The 18741-nt window shown below is 37.2% G+C and overlaps 1 protein-coding gene across 1 annotated transcript; it reads left to right on the plus strand.

Moving 5' to 3' along the window:
• Positions 1-15323, plus strand: BLOC1S5 (biogenesis of lysosomal organelles complex 1 subunit 5). The gene is made up of 5 exons (XM_082480039.1): positions 1-149; positions 1233-1315; positions 3523-3652; positions 7248-7306; positions 13216-15323. Exons 1-5 carry the CDS (start codon positions 38-40, stop codon positions 13393-13395), a joined length of 564 nt encoding a protein of 187 aa, XP_082336165.1. The 5' UTR covers positions 1-37; the 3' UTR covers positions 13396-15323.
• The last annotated feature ends 3418 nt before the right edge of the window (positions 15324-18741 follow it).

Genomic DNA, 18741 nt, shown 5'->3' on the forward strand with positions numbered 1-18741 from the left:
CGTGTTGGGCCGCGCCGCCCGCGGGCCGCCGAGCGCCATGAGCGGGGGAGGCCCCGCGTCCCCCGGCCGGGGCGAGGCGGCCCCGCTGCCCAGCGACAGGAGGCGGGAGGCGCTGGCGGCCGCGTCCCCGATTCAGCCCGTCATTAAGGGTGAGGAGCGGGACCGGCCCAGCTCGGTACCGGGTCCCGGTGGGGGACCGGACCGCTGTGCTTGTTGGAATTACACTGTGTGTTTCTTGAAATAGTCTTTATTTGCTGTGCTCTCAGAGTGCTTTTAAACTTAATGGGCTTTGCTTTTTCCTGTATGACAGCCAAGGCTATTTCTCGCACATGTTTATGTTGTCAATACTCTTCTTCAAGAGTAAGTTTCAAGGCTTTGGCCCTGGAATGCAAGAAAATGCTAACAGGTTTCCTTTGTAGCCACCTCGCGTGTCTCGCTGCAGAAAACTCCCACGGCTTAAGCTGTGAGCCTCTGCTGAGCTGCAGCCTTTATTTCTTTTATTTGACGGTCTGAGAGAGTTTGGGTTGTTCAGCCTGGAGAAGAGAGGGCTCTGGGGACACCTTATAGCAGCCTCACGGTATCTGAAGGGAGCCTATAGGAAAGCTGGGGAGGGACTTTATACAAGGGCACATAGTGATAAGACAAGGGGGAATGGCTCTAAACCTGAAGAGGGTAGACATAGTTTAGATATTAGGAAGAAATTTTTCATTCTGAGGGTGGTAAGGCACTGGAAGAGCTTGCCCAGAGAAGTTGTGGAGGCCCCATCTCTGGAGGTGTTCAGGGACAGGTTGGACAGGGCATTGAGCAACCTGGTCTAGTGGGAGGTGTCCCTGCCCATGGCAGGAGGGTTGGAAATAGATGATCTTCAAGGTCCCTTCCAACCTAAACCATTCTATGATTTTTGCTCTTTTACCAGCATGAACAGTCAGATGCGGAAGCTGTACTGAGGAGGAGGATTGAGACAGGGAGCTGAGAGACAGGAGAACCTTCACCTTCGCAGAAAGGTGCCTGTGGCACCTGGAATATTGATTCATTGCATTTTATCTAAATTAGTGGTCTGCTGAACAGATAGGATAGCCTACAAATGTTATTCTGCTGCTCCTTTGCTTTTGTATGTATTTGGTGGGCCGTTGTGCCTCTTGCATTGAAGTGTGGTGTGCTACTGTGTGTTGTATAGCCTAGTATAGAGTGTCAGAGAAAAACTAAAAATCTGACTTTCCTTAACCTTTTAGATGTTGGGGAAATCTATTCAAGACTGCTGGATCACAGACCAGTAATTCAGGGAGAAATACGTTACTTTGTTAAAGAATTTGAGGTAAGTATTTGTATACTATTGGGTGCTGTAACCTTTAGCATCTGAGTTGTAACATCTTTTTAGAGATTATAACATGTATGTAGTTTTCTTCAGAAAGACTTGACATGTATTTCTTGTCCAAAATAACTAACAGATGTATAGTATATGTCTGCATCTTTAGTAAACAATGCAGTAACTTAGGTCTTTCCATTTATTTAAAACATTTTCAAAGGGGCATAAATATTTTTCCTGCAAAAGACTGGCAGGAATATTGATGTAGGTGAATGATGTAATCCTAACATCTTAGAGAAGTCTATTTTGTTCAAGGACAATGTTGTTGGCTGGTCTAGGTTTACATCTGATTAAGAAACTGCTTTATGCCTCAGCTGGATTCAGCTAGCAGAGCTGTAATTTAATTTTTCTTTAATTTTCGTTCCATGAAAGAAAGTAATATTTCTGGAAGAGAAGAGAAACACTTTACACAAAGTGAGAAAATCATTAAAAATTGAATTAATGTTATCTAATTGGCTGCAAATAAGTCTAAAGTGTATACGTACTTAAATAGAATTTTGCTTGAAAAGTGTAACACAGGTTCCACAAGATGGCAGCAGAAGTTTAGAAAAGTAGAATCTTGTGTCAACAAAAGGCTGTTTCTGAGTAGATTTTATTTCTTAAAGACAGTGAGATTTAAAAATCTTAAAACTAGTCCTGAAAATATAGTTATACCACAAACTTCTAGTGTGTAGAGCTTTCTTTAAAAGAAAAGATACTAAAATGTCTTTCCCCTGCCCCTGTGCTGTAGCTAATATTTCAGCCAGGTCAAATTTGTCTCTATACTGGTTTAGCAAAATAAGTATGTGAAGTAAACTCTCATGAGATGTGTATCGTATGGGCTTGAAAGTCACAAGGAATTATTTCTTTTCTTTGCCTCCCCTAAATAAGTTATGGGATACAGTAAATAGTGTTACGTAGCTTTTCACAGGAAGGGAAATTTTAAACTCAATTACAAAATTATAACTCATATATTTATAATTCACCTATTTCTCTCATTGAACCCAAAGCCTTGTTCTATTTCTTAGGCAAATTTCATGTATTCTTAGCTCTTTTCTTGAAATTTAATTTTTGGGTTATACTTTTATGAGGAAAATAGCAAAGCAGAGAATTATATACATTTTTCTAACTTAGAATTTCTTCCAACAATTATGTGTTTCTAACTTTGAGTAATCAGATACTTTTTGGTCGTAGAAGGGCATAAGCCTCCTCTTTCAATGATAAGCATCTACTGTGTAAAGAATGTAGATTTGCATTCAGGAGGTCTAGAACGTGTTTAATTAAGCAACTTTACTTGTCTGTGCCTCTGTTTCTGAAGTTTTAAAACGGTGATCCAATTGCCCACTTCATGTGATGCAGTATTTTTTGATTATATAGAATTTCTTTGTGATTAGCAACTTTCAGTACAGGAATGCTTGTGTGCAACTCTACTCAACTCTGAAGGGGGGCGGGGGGGGACAGAGCAGCCTGGAGGAAAGTTCAGAATCTTTTTCATTTTCTAAAGGAAGGTGCAGGTGAAATTCAGAGTGGGAGAAGTGCTGTGGCTTTGGAAAAATAAATATTTTTTTAAAAAACTTTTTATTAAATGTAAATAATAAAGCAAGAGCTTGTTCTTGTAATTAATCATGATCATCAGCGAGCCAGAAGAAGGGCTGCCTCTTTACTCAGCTGTGTTATGTTATTTTCTTGACTTCATTGCTTTACTTCCATAAAAACAATTTTACTTGCCTTGTTTTAACCTCATACCATGCTAATCTGGAAGGTCAGACATCAAGCAAGCAAAATCACTGCTATGTTATTTCTCTGTAACAGTTGAGTTATAAAAATGCAATGCTTTCAAGTTCTGTTTCTCTCTGTTGTTTTCGATGTGCTTTAAATTATCTATACAAAACAACACGTTTTTCCACACAATGATTTCATTAGTAAATACTAACTTTTTTCACAAGAGCCAGAATTGTCATTCAAAGTATTCCTGTATTCTAGTGTGAAGAATAGAGCGTTATTCTTTTTTCACATAACTAATTTTATCAGTTGTGCTAAATGATTAACACTTTAATAGACAATGGTATAATCTGTGAGATAAAGCTATTACTTTATCAACTGGGAAAACATCTTATTTTGGAAAGGAAAGTAGAATTCCTTGTTAGTCATTCATTTTCTTTCAATTCTTCTGGCAGGAAAAACGTGGCCTCCGAGAACTACGAGTACTTGAAAATCTAAAGAACACAATCTTTGAAACAAATGAACACGTTCTTCCTAAGTGTGAGCAGGCAATGCATGACAATTTGAATGAAGCATTCAAGAGATGTAAGCGTGTTTCTTCTTATTTCCCTCGCTGCATCATTTTGAGGAATAATTTGAATAGTTTGGATTCAAAATATGATCTGTGGAAAAATTACCATCCCTGGATACATTTTCTAACATTTCTGTACTTTGTTCTTATTTCTGTGAAATTTTAAAAGTGAAACAACAGGGATGTTTTTTGATATTTATTGGTCCAGCCAGCACAGCTCTTGCTAATGTTACAGTAAAGCTTTTTGTTGATTTAAGTAGAAGCTACATCAGCTCAGTCTTTTGCTACTCAGTTAAAAACAGGACATTGCTCCGTGTTGGTTAAAGCCATGGACAAAATTGTCAGTTTTTTGGTTTGTTGCAAGCATGATGTGGTGTGACCTTCAAGTTTCTTAATTTTCCCACTGGAGAGCGTAATATTGCGCTCTGTGATTTAAAACAAAATTTGCTGCTATATAGCTATGAAATGTGCTATTATTATTATCTTTAGTCGTAAATAGGCTAGTAGTAATAATTGTTGTATGGTAATCCTAGTTTCATTGTTATAACAATCTAATATATTTTCTATTGTTCAGATTTTAAAAGAAAGTTTAAAATTTGTAGTACTAATTTTTTTCAGTATCTTTTTTTTTCTTAATTATTCAGCTGGAATACGGATAGATATTTCAAGGGAGTGTGGCTATATATCTTTAGCCGCCAAATTTATGCGGTTGAAAGGTGCCAGCGTGGGTTTTGTTATATTTTATGTATAGCACATTGTATAAGCATTTCATTTCGTATAACTTATTTATATGGCATCCAGCAGAATAACAAATGGAAGGTGATGCTATACGCATAAAATGATGGCAGGAATATATTTGAAACTTAAAACTTTAATCATACAAATAAGGCATATGTTCTAATACCTTCTAAATGGAGTTTCTCAGTTTGTGCTCACTGCCTCTTGTCCCATCAGTGAGCACTACAGGGAAGATTCTGGGCCCCTCATCTACATTCCCTTCAATCAGATATTTATTCACGTTGATGAGATCTCCCCTGTGCCTTCTTTTCTTCAGGCTGAACGGTCTGAGCTGTCTCAGGCTCTCCTTGTATGAAAGATACTCCAGTCTCTTAATTATTTCTGTGACCCTGGGGTAAAGCACTAGTGACTTGCCTCCTACTTGACTTTGTGCTGCCAATCACGGACTCTAGACTTGGCTGTTCAGCCAGTTTTCAGTCCACTGTCCACCTAGCTAACGTATACCTTGTTAGTTTGTCTGTGAGGATGTTATGGGAGATAGCATCAAAAGCCTTACAGAAGCTGAGGTAAACAATATTGCCCACTTTCCCCTCATCTGCCAATCTAGTTGCTGCTTTGATTTCCCATTAGTAAATTCATGCCGACTACTCCCTATCACCACCATCTCCTTTATGTGTTTGGAAATGCTTCCAGGAGGATTTTTTTCCATCACCTTTCCCAGGATTGAGGTGGGCTGACTGGCGAGTACTTCTCCGGATCTTCCTTCTTGCCCTTTGTGAAGGTAGGAGTCCAGTCTTAGGAACATTTCCCAGTCGCAGTGCCCTTTCAAGAAGAGAGAGTGGCCTCACAGTGACATCAGCCAGCTCCCTCAGCACTTGTGGACACAACCTGTCAGGATCCATGGACTTATGTATTTCCTTTTTTTTTTTTTTTTTTAAGGGCTCCCTAACCTAGTCCTCCTTCACCCAAGGGTGGCTTCTTTGCTCCAGACTTTCCCTCTGGTTTCAGGGGCCTGGGATTCCTAAAGGCTGGTCTGTATGGTAAAGGCTAAGGCAAAAGAGGCATTGAGTACCTTGGCCTTTTCCATGTTGTCACCAGCTCCCCTGCTCCATTCAGCAGAGGGCCTGCATTTCCCTAGTTTTCCTTTTGCTGCTTACGTACTTGTAGACTCCTTTATTGTTGCCCTTTGCATTCCTCGCCAGATTCAGCTCCAGATCAGCCTTGACTTTTCCAACTCTGTCTCTGCACAATCAGACAGCAACTCTGTATTCCTCCTGGGTCACCTGCCCCTGCTTCCACCTCCTATACACTTCCTTTTTAAGTCTGAATTCAGTTAGGACCTCCTTGCTCATCCGTGCAGGCCCCCTGCTGTGTTTGCTTGATTTCCTACTTGTTGGCATGGACCTTTCTTGAGCTTGGAGGAGGTTGTCCTTGAAAAGCGTGCTACATCCCTTCTGTTACCATCATCCCAGACCTTTGGTTTGCCTACCCTATCCCCAACTTCCTTACTTTGTTTCTTTGAAGAATCACTCCCTCACCTGTCATTTCTAGTTTAAAGCTGTCCCTACCAGACTGGCCATCCTGTTCGCAAAGGTATTTTTGCCCTGTTTGATCAGGTGGATCCTATCTCTTCCAAGCAGCTCTTGATGCTCAGAATGGGTCTCATGGTTGTAGAAGCCGAAATCCTGCTGCCAACACCAACTGTGCAACCATATGTTAACCCCCAAAACCCATTGAGTCCCCCTTACCAGGAAGATTGAGGAGAACGTTTCCCAGACCCCCATGCCTTTGACCACTGTCCCTAGATCCCTGTAGTAATTTCTGATATTTCTCGGGTCACCCCTGCAGTACCACTGGTGTCTACGTGGAAGAGCAGTAGCGGTAATAGTCTGAGCCTCAGTAGCTTCTCTACAACATCCCAAATGTGAGCTTCTGGCAAGTGGCAAACATAGATGACAAAACATATTGATGGGTGGAGAGGCTCTGTCCCCTGCCGTAGGGAGTCTGCTACAACTATTGCTTGCCACTGTCTTCTGATGGTCATCAGTGACTCGGGCCCAGTCACCAGATGCTCTAATTCTTGGTGCTCTCAGCTCCTCATCAGCTACGTGGGCAGTGAACCTGTTCTGTAACTGGAAGTCCTCAGGGGGGCAGGAGCCTGGCTCCTGGTATGAAAAGTCACCAGCTTTAAGATGATGATAGATAAGTAAGGTATTTCTCAATATTAGGATGTGGTAGTGGGAGAAATGACTGCTTTGGGGAAATTAGTTTATTTAATTCTGTATTAATTAAGTGTTAAATAAGTTAGGGAAAAAAAAAAAAAAAAACAAACCTGCATAGGAATACAGTTCCAATTTCCATTGAAAAGTTTTCCTAGGCTTAGTCTTACGAGAGAAGAGGCTGGCTCCAGCATAAAGATGTTCTCCGTGTAGATTGTTTATACTAAATCACTTTTCACATTTGTTGGGGAAAAAATAATAAGAAAAAAAACAAACCCAAACCTAAACCATAGAGCTTTGTCACCTGTTTCTACTTACTGACTTGAGAGTTTTTTTGATGTCTTCTGAGGTGCTGAGTAGTGCACTCTAGCTCATCAGCAACACTAAGGAGTATGGGCACAAGAGGACCTAGCTGCCTTTTTCTTTTTGGCTTCGAGAATGCAAAAGGGTTGAACTGGGTGATATGCCTACCATACAGTTACCAATGTAAAGCCTTTTCTGCAAGTACTGACAAATCTTTCTTGTGCAGAGCCAAGTGATACAGTGGAATATAATCTTTGACTTGCAAAAGCCTCATGTCTTTTAAATCCCTTTCAGGCGAGTTTCTTTGATTTAGAACAGCCGACTGATCCACTGCAATTTGTTATTTCAGTGCAAGCTGCCAACGATATGATCCATAGACTCCAAGAGAGGGAGCATGAAGAGAGGAAGGTAAAGGATGGATGGATAGATTTTTATAATGTGATCTAAATAAGAGTTTTGTGCTTCTGCAGCAAGTTTATCTGCCTTCAGTAGAGCAAAACTTAAAAGCGTGGTTTTCTGTACTTTATATACTTGCAGTGAAACTTCTTTTGGGGTGATTTCTGCACTTATAAAACACATACTGCAATGGCGTATGTGTTTTTGACTGCAAAGTTAGTGGCTCACTAGCTTTTCCTGCAATCTCCTGATGTATGGAAGCTTTTATTTTTTTATTTCTTTTTTTTTTTTGTTTTCCCTCCTAGCTCAGACTATAATATTTGTCACATACAGGGAAAGTTTATATATAAAAAAAATTATTTTCTGTGGAACAAAAAACACCTACTAACCTACCAAAATGGAAATGTAAATCTTTCCTAGTTAGCTGAGAACTTTGACTGTATTATATATATTGCTTGTTGAAAAGGAAGTGTGTTTTTCACTTGTGGACGGGTTATTTAATGAAGGGCTATATTATAGGAACATGCGAATCATTGGAATCTTTTCAGTTGGCTACACTTTGCTCATTTGAAATACATGTGCTTTGAATCTAAAATTTGGAAAATTATACAAGAAATTAGTTTCATGTTTTCCCATTACTCCTTCATGATTGTGTTCCTGTGTTATCTTTTTACTTGCAAAATATTATTTGTAATCATTTAGTTCAGAAGAACTGAAGATGTTTCTGTGGCCATCATGCAAAACAGGCTGTGCATTGATTTATGTAAGCTGATAGTCATGTTTTTCTTTCCTTTTTGTAATCAATGAAGATGGGCAGTCCAGTTGCAGTTGAATACTGGTACTGTGTGAATAGCACACTGCTGAACCCTGACAAAGTTTGCTTGTGTCTAACAGTAGAGTAGATATTGGTAGAGAAGTTAGTAGGAAATTCTTACAGTTCTGCTACTGTTTGTTTGAAGTAAAACGTCAATAAAAAATTTCTAACTTTTAAAATGAACACTCACTTAATAAGAATGGTAACTGTTCTTTTTTAAAATATTAGCTGTATGTTTCCACTCAACTTCTTTTATATGCAGGGGAGCAATGGTAATAGCTATTCAAGATTTGCAGTGTTTCTTTAAGCTTGTATAGTAAGACTTTTTGGCTTGAAATTTTCCAAATGTGAGCAGTAACAGGTAGGTAACTCTTAAGTTATAGATAAAAGTTGTCACTAAAGTGCAGCCACTTTAGAAGAAATACTTTTTCCTTATTTCCTTCTGAAATCATGTGTTCTGAAAAAAGAATGGATTTTTTGTAAGATCTAGTGACAAGTGATTAGTGTTAGCAGCCCTCGGTGTAATTAATTAAATTGCTGCTGAATAGAATGAATTCGAAGACTATTCGCTTACTAATTATCTTTTCTTGCAGTTCTTTCAGCTACTGGTATCAGCCAAGTAACAAAAGGGAAATGACGTCCCTACCACATTTTCACTGAAGATGTGAAATAATTTGTGATTACAGGAGTGTCAATGAAAAAAGCGTTCGTAGAATCCCCTGTCTCTTTGAGGAGTCTTCCCATTAAGTATAGTAATGTTTAGGTAGTAGTTCAAGCTATGGATTACTTTAAGCTTGTAGGAGCAACTAGAGAAGACTTCAAGAAATTTTGTAAATGTGTTTTTGTGTACTATATTCTTATTTTTTTTCCTCTTTAAATATTTTTGTGTGGAATTGTGCAGGCTTATACTGGAAGCTACCCAACACTTCCCATTATGGCCTTACATCTTAATTGCTTGTAACATGAACTAGTATGGTAACATTTCTCAAAGCCTGTGTCTTCCTCAAATGGTGAGGGTTTTGGTTTGTTTGGGTTTTTTTGCTGGGGGGGGAGTTGTTTCGTTGTTTGGTTGTTTTTGTTTTTTTTTTAATTTCAGCAGAAATAGTCCGAGTAATACTGAAAACAAAGTTTACTGAAAAGTTTGATGTTTTTACAAAAATTAATTTTCACATAACCAATGACAGTAAAATAAGAATAGAAATAAATACACCAGCTCCTGTGAGTCGATACTGAATACAGGAAGGCTTTACTATCTTTCAAGTTCAAGCAGTATGCGCTATTGAGTGAAAAAATGGTTTCATAATCGGATTAGATTTTTTCCAAATAACTAATGTCTGAACTTAGGTGTTGCTATAAAAGGAATATGAAAGACGTCACTGCCAAAATATGTAAATTTGCTGACACACCAAAGGGAATTCCCAGAACAGGAGTTAATAAGGCAGCAACTATGCTTGTAATTTAGACAAGCTTTGGTTTACATCTAAACCAAATTATGAACCTAACTCAAAGCTATTTTCAACTTTTCATATGAACATGAAAGCTAAAAACTAAATTTAGTGATGTCTAAATATCTTATAAAAAATTACTCTTAAAAGTAGTAGGCATTGTTACAAGTATAGAACAGATTCTAAATTTAGAGTTTCTAAAACTTGTATTTATAAAGTTATACTGAAAGGCAGAAATTGAGGAGAAGTATTTGGGTAACATGTGAAAAGTTAAGTTAAACTACTTGCTATGGCGTATGTTCTGTGGAACTTCTAGCATAACAACTGAAATACTGTTTGGAGAAGAGGAATCACTGAAAGAATGGATAACCAGCAGTTAAAGACAGGACAAAGCTATATTTGTATGGCCTGGAGCTGGAAACCTCACAGGAGGATAGAGCTGGAGTTCTAAGAGTGTTTGGGGGTGAGGAGACAATTCTCTGATGAAACAAACAAAAAAATCTACCCAAATTTTGCCCAATTAACAGCCATGGAGAATTACCGTTTGTACTACCTTGTAGATTGTTTCAGATAGGGTAAAAATGTTTTGTTTTGGTTTTTTTTCTATGCAGTAGGTGATAGTAAGTGCCAGTCTTCTGACCTTAGTCTGTCAGTAACCCGTTCTTCTCTAGTAGGCAGTGAAAGCCTAAAGCACAGTGTATTGTTGCTGACAGCTAAACGGTCTTTTGGTTCAAATAGAAATCTGCAGCATGGCAAGAAATGTTGGATTGTCTACTGCTTAAAACATTACAATTTATAGCTAATTATTGAAACTCTTTTTTTGGTCCCTGGCTAAATATTGTACTAATACCGTACAATATCATGCATTACCTAAGACTGACTTTTGGCTCAGGTCTGTGTGCTTTGCTTTGTACAGTGATTTTCCCATGTTACAAAGGTTTTACTGAAGAACAAAATGTGTCATTCTGAAGCCTCAATGTGGTGTCATAGTATTGGCTTCTGTCTTGTTATCATGCTGTGGTATATTTATACCATTAAATACCGAAACAATTTTGTAGACTCTTCTTGACTGGATGAGAAGAACAGTGGAACTTTCTGTGTTTTCTGAGGTGGCTATGTTGGGCTTATTAGGTGCTGTTTTCTAATTTATAATTAAGTCTGACTTAAGGGTCTTGTGTTCTTTCTGCTTGGTTTTTTACTTGTGAGTTTAGACTATAGTTATTTTATAGTTTTTTCTTTGGTTTAGCAGTCATTTGAAATGACAAAAGGTAGGAATTAAAATTAGGCTGTACTCTGAAAAGCTGTTCTATGAAGGTATACTGCTTTTCATGTTTGTATGTGTTTTTCTTTGTCATGTTTTGTTAGCTTACAAGTTACAGTTCCTCCAGTTGGCAGCCCTGGAAACAAAAGAATGAAACCTTAAAATCAAGGTCTGTTTCTGGGTTTTGAATCGTTACCAGCAATCCAAAATTTGTAATTAGAAGTTTTCAGCAATCTGGGACTTCTGTAAATCTTTATTTCATTTTAAGTGTTTTGCTGACTGTGCATGGACCAGAATTTATTTAAGTTTGTCTGTTACATAGTTGAGCTGGTCTTGCAAAGTTACAAGTTTAAAAATAATGAAAATTAACACTGAATTACTATTCTTCCATTTTTTTTTTTTAAGGAGAAAAAGGGATTAATTTCCCATGCAACTGTACCTGCATTTTCAAACACGCAGACATTATTCCCTTCTTCATGACAGTAAAAAATATTCATTTTAACAGAGCAGAAGTTATTTATTACTACCACAAGTGCTTTCTAGACTTCAAAAGTTCTTCTGCCTTCCTGAAGTATGATGATGTATTTATTCAGAATGCATGTTATGTTTTTGTGTTCTGTGATAAGACTGAAGTGCTTCCTAACTGGCCATCAGTATGCAAAGAAAGACAATTTCAAATTCTTAGTCTCTTGGTATGTCACCTATGGGGGCCCAGCTACTGAAGGTCTTTGGATTATTTTTTAACTTGGAAGTTAAGATGTTTGACGTGAGTCATTGACTTGATGAATTCAGATTTATAAATATATGTATGTATATATGGAAATGACAGTGTTATTCTTTTCAATCAACACAATAACCAAGCAGATAAAGGGTGTGTATCAGTTCTGTATTCCTTTGAAACAGCTGACTAAAAAGCATGTAAGAATAATAAATTGCTTTAATATTCAGAAAAGTTATTGGCATCCATTATCTAGAACTTAATAATTCAATGTATAAGGAACCGGAAAGAGGTCTCCACTGTCAGGGTAAATGCCATAAGCAAAAGGCTTTCTGTTCTCTCTTTTTGCTTGCCCAGGGAATACTTCAGGTTAGTGAAACTGTAGAGATCGATCCCAGAATATTCTGTAGCTCTTGATTGTCTTGTGAGTTTGGATTAGTTGTCTTGTTAGTTGTGGATTAGATTTATTTTTTCTTTTTAAGTAAAAAGATACTTTGTCATTTATCTCTAACATCTCAAAACATGGACTACTATGCATATGGTTGGCTTTTTTACCTTATACTTACAGATTACAATTTTGGAGGACCCATGATTCACTAAAATATATTTATTCTATTAGGAGTGAAATTTTAATTTTTTTTTAAACCTAAACCACTGAGACATTGTTACATGTTAGAGTTTGCTCAGAGTGCTGTTAAACGTTTCCTGAATGCAAAATTTCTGAGAACATGCAAAAGCTGGAGTGTGAATTATCAATTATTATAGTCATGGCAACTTGTTTTTCACTTAAAAGAATTATGGGAGTTTTGTGTGTATGAGCATCACTAAGGTGATACAGATCTCTAGAGATCAGTCATTATTCTTACAATTGTCATACTTGTGTCAGCATGATGTCAGAGATTCCTAGAGCCTTAACTTTTTGTTTCAATTTTCAGTTCATATTTAGCAAGAGAAGGTATGTATTTCAAAGATTGCTTCTCTTAAATAATGTTCACATGCGCCTTTCTACTCAGCATGAGTTTAAATATGCAATGAATTAATGCTTCATAACTAGGGATCCTGACGCTTAAGATGGCAGATTTGTATTAATATTCAAATTGATTGAAGTTATTTCTTCAGTTTTAAGTATTCAGACTTTGAGGAGTGAGAAAAGTAATAAGACATTGGAAAACTTGCTAAATAACAAATTGATGGAAAATAACCTGAAGTTCTGTTATATTAAAATAAAAACGTTATTTTCCTCACCTTTACAAAATCACCCCAGAAATTAATTTCCTAGGCTCACTATCAAATCCTACATGTATTGTTTTCTGGAGAACAAACTTTTTGCAAATCTATAAATACAGAAACAGAAGCGATCTAGGCAAGCTAGTAACTTTCAAGTGTCTTTCTGTTTATTTATTTAATTATTTTTTACCAGGCTGTAGCATAGAAAAGCTATTGTTGCTATCACATTAATGGTATTGTAGACTTTTTCCCATTTGTTTTGGATTGACTATACTTTATAAAAATCAACGTTTTCTTTTTAGTTTCACCTTTTCTTACATTTTCTTGCTAGTTTCACTTTCCTCTACTGAAGTAAAAGCCCAGTTTCTCTGATACTCCAACATTTATGTAGATCTCTTTAAACAGTCTGTTTTAATCTGGAAATGACTATTAAAACTTCTAATTTTCCTCTGTCAGCTTCAGGCAGACAAGCTGATGGCTCGTGAAGAGAAGCGCATAGCCCACTGGGAGGAATTCATGAAAGAACAAAAAAACAAACAAGCAGAGGTGGATGAAGAGCACAGAAAAGCTGTGGAGCGCCTCAAAGAGCAGTATTCTGAAATGGAGAAGGAACTGACCAAATATGTTTCTTTTTAAGACCTTTCTTTTTTAATAATGCTGGGTTTGTGCCAATACTCAGTTGCTTCTGACTTAAATTGAGATTCTTTTGGAAAGCTGAAATGAAGAAGAAGAAAGGAGAATTTCCTCTACAGGTTTAGTATGGGAACAAAAGGTTTGCATACTTTCAACTTAAGTGCCTATCTATGCTTGTTTTGTTCAGGGCCAGTGGAATGCCAGTATTTCTTCCTTTGTTGGAAGATGGAACTGGAAATTACGTTGTGTGACTACATCAGCTCAGGGAGGTGCAAACTGGAGTTCTCCCCCATCTGCAGAGAGTATTGTATCATCTGGGAAATCAGACTTACATAACGTTAACTATCCCAGTGTGCAGCCACAGCCCTTTCCCAAAAAGTAGGTGGAATAGGTTCCAGCCATAGTTAGCTGAGGATTCACTGGGAAGACCATCACTCTGTTCACAGATTTCAGGAAAACCAACTTGTTTTATGGAATGCTTTACTTTGAGATCTTTCATTGCTGAAGCTTCAACAGAGTTTTAAATCCCGTTGTAATTCCAACTTTTGGGTTGTATGTTCAGTCTTATGAAGTAGAGTTGAGATGTAAATGGGTTTTGCTAACATAAAAATGGCTAAGCGAGTTTAGACAACTATTTCTTTTCTCTCCCTGTAAATGTCTCAGACCTCTCTTTTTAAGCTTTACTGTTCTAAGCAAAGCCAAAACAAGCTCAAAAGTAACCATGAAAAGCGTATCGGTCTTTGTGTTAGCTTTGTAGCTAATACAGTATTTACCTTAAATATTTGACATGCTGTTGGTTTACTTAGGATAAGCTTGTCAGAACCTTATAGAGCAATTGAGGAAAGGTTTCTGTTCTTTATCAGCAAACAAATGAGCAGATTAGTGATAAAACGCCTGTAGTACTGATCTGCTTTCTTACTAACTTTTACTGTTACAGGGTATAGGAAGCTCCTGTATTTCTTTCTTCTATTTAAAGCTTGCAGTTAACAGCAGTATAACTGAAGAAGTTAACTTAATCAGTTCATTAACCAAGCAAAATGAGACATAGTACCTTAATGAAATTTGCTGCAAGCTAACCGTTAGTACAGGAAATATCTTTCCATAATTTAGCTGGTGTCCAATATAGAATGGAAACAGGTAAAAATAAACAGAATTTACCCTTTACCTGTATTGCAACAGTAGTATGCCAACAATGGTTGCTTGTGTAAGTCTATGGCTTGGTGTCAAGGCTCCGTTCCTGGCAGCATGTTGATAGTGTGATTAAAGTTAGAGGAGATGGAATAAGTATTTGAGATTTCTTTCAATAACACTGAATTCCTGCCAAGCTGCTCTGCCCGCTACTGTAGGCCCAACAGCTTCATCAATCATCATCGTGTATCTGGACTGAAAAGAGGACTTGCCGACACTGGGGCACGCTGGAATGTTGTTAATTCTCTGTTGTGGATGGAAAAAATGTAGATGTCTCAAAAGTATCCCACACATGAAAAATAGGAAAGCCTCTTTTAGAACAACCCCTATTTGAATAGAAGGTGACCTCTGTGATATTTTTCAGTTTATGTACCCATGATGAATGTTGTAACTAAGCTCAGACTTTCATTTAAAAAGAAAAAGTTAGTTCTTGCCTGTCTTGAGAATTGGGTGTGGAATAGGTTTGATTGTTTTGAGCACAGACTGAAAGTGGCTTCTCTCTTACCAGATTATTTGATGTATATGTGCTCAAAGCCCAAATATCTTTATAAAAAAATGCATTTAACTGCATACGGAATTTATTTTTTGCACTGATAATTTTTATTAAGATTTAGATACATAATTAACTGTGCACTGGAGCTGTAGATTTTAGTATTTCTTCTATTTGAGGGCTCTTAAGCAATGATACAAATGTTTCAAGTTGGATATTCACTGGAAAATAAAGTGATATTTCCAAAATCTTCTGGGATGTGTGCTCCTGATTCTTTGAAAAGCTTCTAAATGCTAACACTGAAAACATGTTCCTCTTTTGGAATGATACAGGTATTTTTATGCTGAAGATCATTTGAAAACACTTTTCTTCATAGTCTGTATCTGCCTGTTGGCCTACTCTTATTCATTGTGGGGACTACCCGAAAACTATCCGTTGCTGAATTACTTTATTTAGTAACTTCCACTTTTTTAATATGATATGCTGTAGGTTTTGAGGTACTTGGAAGTGCTTAATTGTCTTTGAAGCAACTTGTCAACATTTACCAGAAAACCTACATTTTCTGGCCAAATGCTTTAAAAAACAAACAAACAAACAAACAAACAAACAAAAACCCTGACACCCAAACCTAATCTGTCTAATATTCTCTCAAAACAGAACGCAGGTGATGGTGCATGAAGGAAGTGTTTTACCCTATACTTGCAATATTTACATGACTGCATTTCATAGTTTTAAAAATCTTGAGAATTTATTTAATCCCTGTTAAACTTGATAGAAGTTTGCAGTGGATTCCAGTAGGAGCTGGAAAGGGACCTCAACACTTAAGTTAACTTCTAGTATGGCAGGTGAATTTTGCAATCTTTGTACTGGATTATGCATATAACTTTTTGCTTAACTATTAGTGCTGTTTATTATACTGAACTGTAGGTTTAACTGTTCTTATTTGAAACTAGAAGTAGGTTTGGATGTCATGTAACCGCTCGAATATTTTCTTAGTGTTTCTACTCTAACAAATACGTAGCAAGAAACTGGCATCTTCCTAGGAACTGCTATATGAAATCTGCTGCTGCTGTATTTAGGAGTAATAACAAACTGAGGAACTGAAGAAATACTTAAGGGTTTGTTTTGTTCTTAACTGACTTGTTTTAAAAATGAACCTATGTGCTGTTCTCCTTGGCATGTTTTATATTTAAGACCTACCACATTTTTTTAATCTTAGGAAGGAGTGAGAAAGCTGATTTATTTGCTCTTACTCTGCTTCTTTCTATGCTAACACTAGGTAGTGCTTTTTATAGAAAAATTCCGTAATTACAGCTGGAACATTGCATCTCCCCTGATATTTTAATTTATGGCTTGTTAGATCTTTCCTCAAAAACTGGGCAGGTTTTTTCAGTAGTCAAATTAAATAGCAAATTCGTGGCACAGTCAGCCAACGAGTGGAATCATACAAAGTTCACTCCCGAGTTGAAAGGCTTCCTGGGTCTTAAGGCTGTGGATTTTGAGATTTACAAGTATTCCCCAGTAGGTGTCAGTGCAAGCCTGAAGAGGAAAGTTAGAAAGCCTGTTTTCATATGAGGTATAGAATGTAAATATTTGTGTTTAGTTGTAAGACAGTATTTTGTATAAATACGAGACGTTTTCTGGATCAAGCCATGTGCTTTTAAATAAAAAAAAATATGCTACTTATCAGCACCGTTTTGCTCCATTAGTCCTCAAAAAAGCTTACAACGGGTCACTCATTTATGTAAGGTGTGCTTATCTGAACGATGTTGTGCACAATACTTATGGGTTCTAATTAAGATTTATTATAACTTGAAGTTAGACTCAGTATCAGAGATGAAAACCTTCAAGCGCTGCATTTTTACGTTGCTGTCCAGGTTAGTGGATCAGGTTTTCTGAAGGTTTGAGGCAAAAGTTTATGCTTATTGATAGAGAATGCGCCCTAATAAAAAAAAATGAAGACTTCTGCAAAAAGTTTTGTGAACAAAATTATCATACCACATACTTTTAAGCAGGCCGATCATTTCAATTGTTTATAATTAAATTCTCAAAGTAGTAAAGATATAGTATGCTGTGCTTTTGGTCTAGCTTACGGTCTGTGTGTCAAGATACAGCAGAATCCTCAGGAAGACGGGAGTGCAGCTGCTCTAGTAGGGTTTTCATGAGTAACACAACTTTCATGAAGAGTTCAGTCATAAGATTATTCAGAAATTCCAAATAAAATAGATATTTAAAAGAGAAGGGAGAAGTAAAGAAGGCTTAAATCTCTTCTGGTCCAATTAACAAGGGGAGTTTTATAAAAGATTTATTTCAACCCTTAGAAATACAGTAGTCTCTATATATGTACCTTACAGTTCTGAAAAGTGTACAGTATTACGTGTGATACCTTTGCAGCTTTATTGGTGATTGTTTTATGTATAGAAATGAGCGAAGTAGAAACAAATTTATTCAAGACAGTGGCGAGCATTAGAAAGAAGAAAGGCTTGCAGAAGTCCTGCTAGGGCTTAAAGCTGTAACTTTGAAAATCTGGGGCTCAGGTTTGTGCTTCCTAACTAGGAATCTAGTAGAGAGAGATACCCACTTAGTTTTCAGATTGTCTTCTTAAATGCTTTGTCTGGGCCAAATCAGAACCTGGGTAGTTATTTAATGTCACATTTTATAGGCAGTGAAGAAAAAGCTGATTCTTTCAATACGAACTTTCAAGCGAATTGCTCTGCAGGATTGATAATGCTGCATTTTAAAACTGAAAATTACTGTAATTCAAAATAAATCCTTGCATTTCCTCAGCCTTCTCTGCTAATGACCCCCTGGGTGGATACAAGGAGACCTGCCACTGAGTATCATTCTTTTTTTTAACCGACGTTGCATTTAAGTTGATGTAATGGAAGTTGGTGAGAACCGAAGAGCTATTTATAGTTTTCGCTTGTTACTAACGTTTTGAGATGGACATAATCTATATATTTATCCTGCATTTCACGATACATGGTCCGTACATTCTGTAATCTGGAGGAAAATCAACCTTTGTTCTTGCCACAGCAAACACCGCAGGACCTGGATAAGCGGTTTTAGTTGTCTTTGAGTTAATTGTAAAATAAATTCGCAAGCTTGCTTGGCAAAGCTGGGGGGTGGGGGGGTGCCTTGCCAGTGCTCTGCCAAGCTAGGATATGCAAAAGTGCCTCTTGCAGTAATGCATTCTAGAACATGCACAGCGCTTTTCAGTAGCTTCAGCTTTGGGAAAGTCAGTTCCGGATTGCTTGAGGTCATAGGAAGTCCTTTATGAGTGGACCCAAGTTTGTCCTTTCTAGATGTTTTTAGCCCTCGTTAAATAAATTCCGGTTCCTGAAAATCCCCTCTCCAGATGGCTGTAAATCTGTTCCAATATTCACTATGTCACCTAGAAAGCTTCTAAGCTGAATTACATAAATAGGAAATACCGTGCATCCCTCCAATGTACTGATTTGAAAGAAAATTAAGCATAACTTAGAAGATTTAATATTTACTAAACAATGTTGAAAATCGTAAAGTACAATTATAGTAGTACACCTGGTTAGCAGTTTGGTTTCAAACAACTAATTGGCATTTGGAGTCCCAAGGGAGGAATTATCCTTTGAACTATCAAAGTCCAAATTGTTCAAAAAATTCTTCAGAGTAAGCAGCCAGCAATACAGCAG

This window comes from Vanellus vanellus (assembly GCF_965231255.1).
Source record: "Vanellus vanellus genome assembly, chromosome: 2".
Lineage (NCBI taxonomy): Eukaryota > Metazoa > Chordata > Aves > Charadriiformes > Charadriidae > Vanellus > Vanellus vanellus.